General features: G+C 45.3%; 1 protein-coding gene and 1 long non-coding RNA gene across 3 annotated transcripts in view; one reads left to right on the top strand and one right to left on the bottom strand.

The window, feature by feature from the left end:
* TFB1M (transcription factor B1, mitochondrial) overlaps window positions 1–6,144 on the top strand; it is a 65,387-nt gene that overhangs the window by 56,370 nt on the left and 2,873 nt on the right. The window contains exon 6 of one of the 2 annotated variants that reach the window (XM_010840855.1): window positions 4,172–4,299. The exons of the other annotated variant lie outside the window; for it this stretch is intronic. Coding sequence (XP_010839157.1) covers window positions 4,172–4,299 — 128 coding nt within the window. The remainder of the gene's footprint in view (window positions 1–4,171; window positions 4,300–6,144) is intronic. 2 annotated transcript variants of the gene reach the window in all.
* Window positions 2,752–6,144, bottom strand: part of LOC104989231 — a 4,478-nt gene continuing 1,085 nt past the window's right edge. The window contains exon 2 of the long non-coding RNA XR_825354.1: window positions 2,752–3,104. This is a non-coding gene — a long non-coding RNA (uncharacterized LOC104989231). The remainder of the gene's footprint in view (window positions 3,105–6,144) is intronic.

Below are 6,144 nucleotides of genomic sequence, written 5' to 3'. Positions count from 1 at the left end.
AGGTCTTCTCTTGTGTTATTGGAAGAGGGTGTTTGTTATGACCAGTGCATTTTCTTGGCAAAACTCTATTAGTCTTTGCCCTGCTTCATTCTGTATTCCAAGGCCAAATTTGCCTGTTACTCCAGGTGTTTCTTGACTTCCTACTTTTGCATTCCAGTCCCCTATAATGAACAGGACATCTTTTTTGGGTGTCCGTCTTGTATTTGTTTAAAATTAAGCGTTCATCTCCCCAAAATTGTTCCCATCCTTGGGACCAAGAAACCCTCATATGTCTTGTTGCTGGTAGGCCTAATTTACATACATACTTTTATTTACATGATATACCCAGTAAAAAGCCCTCTCCATCCTCTGCCCTCACTGTGGCTGCCTCTTGGACTTATTTCTTATCGTGCCCTCAGCTCGCTCACTCTTCTTACATGCTTATGCTCCCAGAGTAAACACTGTGACTGTTTAAAATCTGTTCTTTTTGTATCATTCTAAGAAGGAAAAGAGAGGGAAAACACTCTGGCATTCTCCAAGCTGCTTAACTATACTATCACAGGCAGTAGTGACTGTGACCGCTCCCCTTCTTGGGGGGCAGATGCAGCCGCAGGGCCCAGGACGCTCTGATGGAGACGTGGGCGTGGGAACCCTGAGGGAGTGAGCCAGCACTGGTTAGGGAGGAACCAAGCATCCTCAGGGCGCTCACCCGACTCTGATTTCACCTGATGCCGAACGTGACTCTCCTACCTTAGGATCTCTGGACCCTTCATGCCGTCTACACGAATCTGAGACAGTCCTCCCTTGAAAGTTGAATCCCTGTGTTGTTTCTGGAGCCTCATTATTCCCTGTAGTCATCCTTTGTTCGCATCACTCCTTCCGTCCTCTCCCAGTTGTGGTCATATCTTGGCTAAGTGAACTGTAACTTCCTAAGCGTTTTTCCTCTCCAGTGGCTTATCCTTTAATGGTCCTGAACACCATGGGAGCTGTTGAAGACCTTTTCTTAGATAATGGCCAATATTCTATCTGTACCTTTCCGTGGGGGTAGTTATTGAGCTCTTTGACATGTTATGATGATCATCTCAAAGAAACAGGGCTGTACAGTCTTCAGTGTTCCCTGGACCGTGTTGATTCAGGATCTGAGCTGGCAATGTCTGAGATTTAATAGCTTCTTACCCCAGTTCTCCCGTGAGGCCAAAGTGCTGCTCTGAGCTCATAACCAGTCACGTCCTAGACACGCTGGCCTCCAGCCTGCTCATGTTGAGAAGCAGAACCTCCACTTTGTGCAGCATTGACCTTGCGGTGGGTTGGAGAGGCAAATATTTACCGTTGTAAACGCTCTAGTTTGAAGTTTCAGTAGGTCATTTTAGTACACTGACCGGCTGATTTCAGAACGGGACGGTGGCGTTTCATCCAGGAGTTTTAGCTGCGTCTAGTGCCCATGCACTGACTTCTCTTTTGGAATCAAACCCTTTAACAAACTTAAAACTCAGGCAAGGAAATTTAATGGTTGTAATTTTAAATAAGCATTCATTTATAAGTAAAAAGCATTTTTGAATCTATTACCATGGTTACCAAGTAGCTTCCCTGTGGTTCTACAGAAAATGGGCTCCATCCTACAGCGTGATTCGAGAAGTGTGTTTGGAGGCAGGTGTAGAAAAGAGGGTGGTGTAGGTCTCCCAGAGAAGCAGGACACGTTCCCCGAAGAGCCTTTTTGCCTGAGTTTTCTGTGATCCTCTGCTAAACAGTGACTGTATTTGATTGTGAGTGGAGATTTCCTTTTATCTGAAACATACTATTAGCCAACTTAACTGGGTATCAGAGTTAAATTCAAACTTTAGAAGTCTACTGCTACAGTTTATATGGAGTGCTGCTATATTTATACAGGGTTTTAAACTTTTTAAAAAATAAAAAACAGACGTTGCCTGTATTTGTAAATACTAGCTATATCTCAGAGAAGGCAGTGGCACCCCACTCCAGTACTCTTGCCTGGAAAATCCCATGGATGGAGGAGCCTGGTAGGCTGCAGTCCATGGGGCCACTAAGAGCCGGACACGACTGAGCGACTTCACTTTCACTTTTCACTTTCATGCATTGGAGAAGGAAATGGCAACCCAGTCCAGTGTTCTTGCCTGGAGAATCCTAGGGACAGGGGAGCCTGGTGGGCTGCCGTCTATGGGGTTGCACAGAGTCGGACATAAAATCAGGCAAATAAAGATGAGGCCAAATTTTTAAATCCAAGGATTCTAGGAATGGCAGTTTCTTACTGGAAGGAGAATGCATCTATCCCTGTTTTCGTGCCTTTGGTCTTAATAGTATTTGAACATTAGAGTTTTGATAATATTTTGTGGGTTTAGGGTTGGGTAGGGTTTAATTTTATCTCAGTTAATAAAAAATTATTTTCTCTGGAGACTGGCAGGCTGCTGACTGGAAGAATCCTTTCAGAACTAATTTGGAAGGATTGGATGGAAAGGATTCAAGGGGCTGAGTCATAGAGGGTTGGCAGAATGAGCGGTCAGGACAGGAATGCCAGTGAGCACAGGTGGGAGAAAGGGGTGGGCAAAGTTGAGAGAACGGTCTAGAACAGTTGAGTTCACTTGATCCCCAGTCCCATGTGCTGTCCCGTGCCTCTCTCCTCTGTGTTGACCACAGGCCCTCTGGGGCGCCTGGATCCTGTTTCGTGGTGTTTTTGTGAAGCTCTAAGGAAAGTCCTGGCCTTTTAGCTGGAAGTGCTTGTTAGTGAACTTGGAGAAACACACAGAGCACAACTTGAAAAAACTATTCAAATTTAATAAGCACATTGAGATAGTCACTCTGCAGTGGGAGAATAACTGTTCCACCCAAAGTGTATAATCGTCACTAAAACAGTCTGAAGATGGACATTTTAGGGAGCATTTTCAGGTGCGAAGTCTCTCCATTGCCAGCTTTCACTCTCCAGCTTAGAACATTCTCAGCATTTGCCAGCCTCAGTGATGGGGGAGGTCAGCGGGGCGGTTCCAGGCAGCTCAGACCCCACCTAGCAGGAGAAACCCTTCTGGCGCCTCTGAAAGCCCATCCAGGTTGGTCTTCTTGGGTCTTTCTTATCCAAACATCCTCACATCACGTGCAAATACTTTTCCTCCAACCTAAAAACAAACAAAAGTTGCCTTATATATTACAGGCCCATTTGAAGGAATAATTTTGCAGCTACAAGGATATTTAGGAGCATGTCCTCCCGAGAGAATGCGATAACCCCTTTGAGTTTTAAAACATAGGGTTCCTTTTGACAAGTAGTGATACGGCCCACACTTCATAAATTGTTGGACTTTCTTAGAGTGTATGATGTTCTAAGGAGCAGGTTTAGCAATAATCCCTTAGAGCCTGAAGCTTTTGTAAATTATGAGCAGACTTCCCATTTCCCAGACCACATCTGCGTCAGGCTTGTGTGTGTGTCATAGCTGCTTTGACTCCATTTCCTCTCCTAGTCTTTACTTTCAGTATTTTTCTAGTGTTGTTTTGAGTATATCCTTGTGAACCACTGTGAGTCCATTTTTAGAATAGGGATATTTTTATTTTCTGATAAAGAATCTCAACAGCTGGTAGTAGCTTAACACTTAAACAGTAGTATTTTTGGTGGTTTCCATTACATTTGGTTCCTGCCTTTGCCTCGTGGGACGTTTAAAGTTGTTAGCAGAAAGTTATGTGGCCATGCAGACGAGCATAAATTCAATCCAGCTGATTAATCAGTATCTATATCTGAAAGAATTGGTGTCTTAATTGATTCCCTTTATGGGGAGTTCAGTGCTGAGTAGTCCCTGGGGGCCCAGCTCCCATGTCTCAGGCTTTTGAAGTCCAGACTTACACTCGGAACTTCTGCTGCAGCTTATTTTTTACTCATTCAAAAGCTAAATATTCTTATGCTGTTACCTGCCTACAGACTTTAAAGATTACCTGGATTAATCTTAAATGGCCATTGTAAAACCACATTCTAAAATTAAGTGACTATTAAGCACAGGCCTAGTGGCTGCCGTTACAGAACAGATACAGCCAACTGGGAGTTCCCTGCGGCAGCTCAGAGGCGAGTGTAGCGTCTTACATGCCTGGAGGAGATCTGCCGTGCTCCTGCTGATCCATCCTCCTGTGCTGTACGAAGATAAACCGTTTAATGTACTATAGCAGGCAGTAAAATCCTGTGTGTGTTCTGACGATGAAGGTGGACTCGGGGGTGGTGCACTTCACCCCCCTGACCCGGCCCAGGATCGAGCAGCCCTTCAAGCTGGTGGAGAAGGTGGTTCAGAATGCCTTTCAGTTCCGAAGGAAATACTGCCATCGAGGGCTCGGGTAAGAATGCTTTTTCCTGCTTGGTAGCACTTTTTACAAACTCCTCAGTCACCTTCCAAGATTAGGAACTGATGTTTTTACAGTTGTTCAAACTGCCGTAAATATTACTCTTAGTTCAGATCCTGTGATGAACAAACTTAACAGCCACTGAGGAGAAAGCAAAACGTTGTCTTAACCGCATATGCCACCGGGAGGTTCTGTTTGGTTTGGTCATAAGTACAAACTAAAACTGACATCACACAGTTTGCAGTGAGGCTGTACTGGGCGGTCATCATTTCACTCAGGACTCAAACCATCTGAGCTGTTGTTACTCTTGACACTTCTGCCACTACACATGTGGTGTTTTCTCCAACGCGAGAAGATTCCCTAATTCTCCGACCACCACCTGGGTGTCGTGCAATTTAATTCAAGTCTGATAACTCACTGCCTGGCATTAACGCAGACACTAGTGGCAAGTCCCAGGTTGCTGCTGATATTTTCTGACTGGCTGTAAATCGGCAGTTTCCATGATCTCGTCCATCTTCAGCCTCAGCAATCTGCTAGAATGGCTCATAGTACACTTACTTTCATGTATTGGTTTTAAAAGCTATAACTCAGGAACTGCCAAAGTTGGAGGAGAGGTCCAGGACATGGTTTGGGGGCGGGATGCCCTCTCGAGGTTTCTTCCTTCCCAGCACCTCGTGTGTCTACCAGCCTTGAAGCTCTCCTAGCCCTATTATTTGGGGGTTTTATGAAGTTCATTACCCAAGCAGGACTGAGTAAAGCATTGGCCACTGGCGATCAAGCTCAGTTTTCCAGCTCTTCCCTCCTCAGACGAGCAGTGGTAGGTGCATCCTTCAGTCATATAATTTGAGTCCCCTAGCCTGATGCTTTCCAGGGGCCACCAAGAATCACCTCATTCGCACAGAATTCAGATATGATCAAAAGGGGCTTGTTATGAATAACAAACGATGTTCCTGTCACCCCTTACACAGGAAATTCCAAAGATTTTAGAAGCTCTGTCTCAGGACAGAGACCAAATATGTGTATCTCCTATCACACACTAAGTGGGTTTTTTAATGCCCTCTTTCCATCAGGTTGCTATATCTTGAAGATTTTAAGGACATGTTTAAAATTAGGAAGCAAAGATAACTTCTGAGTAGCCAGAAAAACGTCTGGCGTATCCGTGAGATCCGTGTGTATCTGTTTTTATTAACAGAGAGCTCCTGTGTGTGAGCCTGAAAGGCCTCAAGGTCACCAGTGATGCTTGATAGCCAGTGACAGTCAGGAAAACATGTGACTAGGCCCAACATAGTCTAAGGAGGCAGGAAAGCAAATGTGTGTTTTTAAGATATCCACCTAATACAGTCAACTGTAGTTCTTTACATCAGTTTAGCTTTAGAGGCGCATACTATTTTCTAGGGCTTCCCAGGTGGCGCTAGTGGTAAAGAACCTGCCTGCCAATGCAGATGTAGAGAGACATAGGTTCGAGCCCTGGGCCAGAAGGATTCCCTGGAGGAGGGCATGGCAGCCCACTCCAGTATTCTTGCCTAGAGAATCCCATGGACAGAGGAGCCCTGGCAGGCTCCAGTCCATGGGGTTGCAGAGAGTCAGACATGACTGAAGCGACTTGGAACACATTATTTTCTAAGATTAGCTAGCTCCATTTCAGTTCTCTCATTCTGGTTCTGTGAAGAGTCCCCTTAGCATGTGAAATTACTTCAGGCCCAGCTGGACAGCTGCCTCCTGAAACCATTGGAATCCACAGACCCACCCTTGAGGATCTGACAGGACAGGTAGAATCCCCAGCCTGCCGTTGGAATTAGGCCAGTGTTCATGCTACTACTTCTCTAGTTGGTGATGCTG

This window comes from Bison bison, unplaced genomic scaffold, assembly GCF_000754665.1.
Source record: "Bison bison bison isolate TAMUID 2011002044 unplaced genomic scaffold, Bison_UMD1.0 scf7180017864148, whole genome shotgun sequence".
NCBI classification, from domain to species: Eukaryota; Metazoa; Chordata; class Mammalia; order Artiodactyla; family Bovidae; genus Bison; species Bison bison.
Note: the sequence above shows the minus strand (reverse complement) of the source record. Positions and strands in the feature narration are given on the sequence as shown.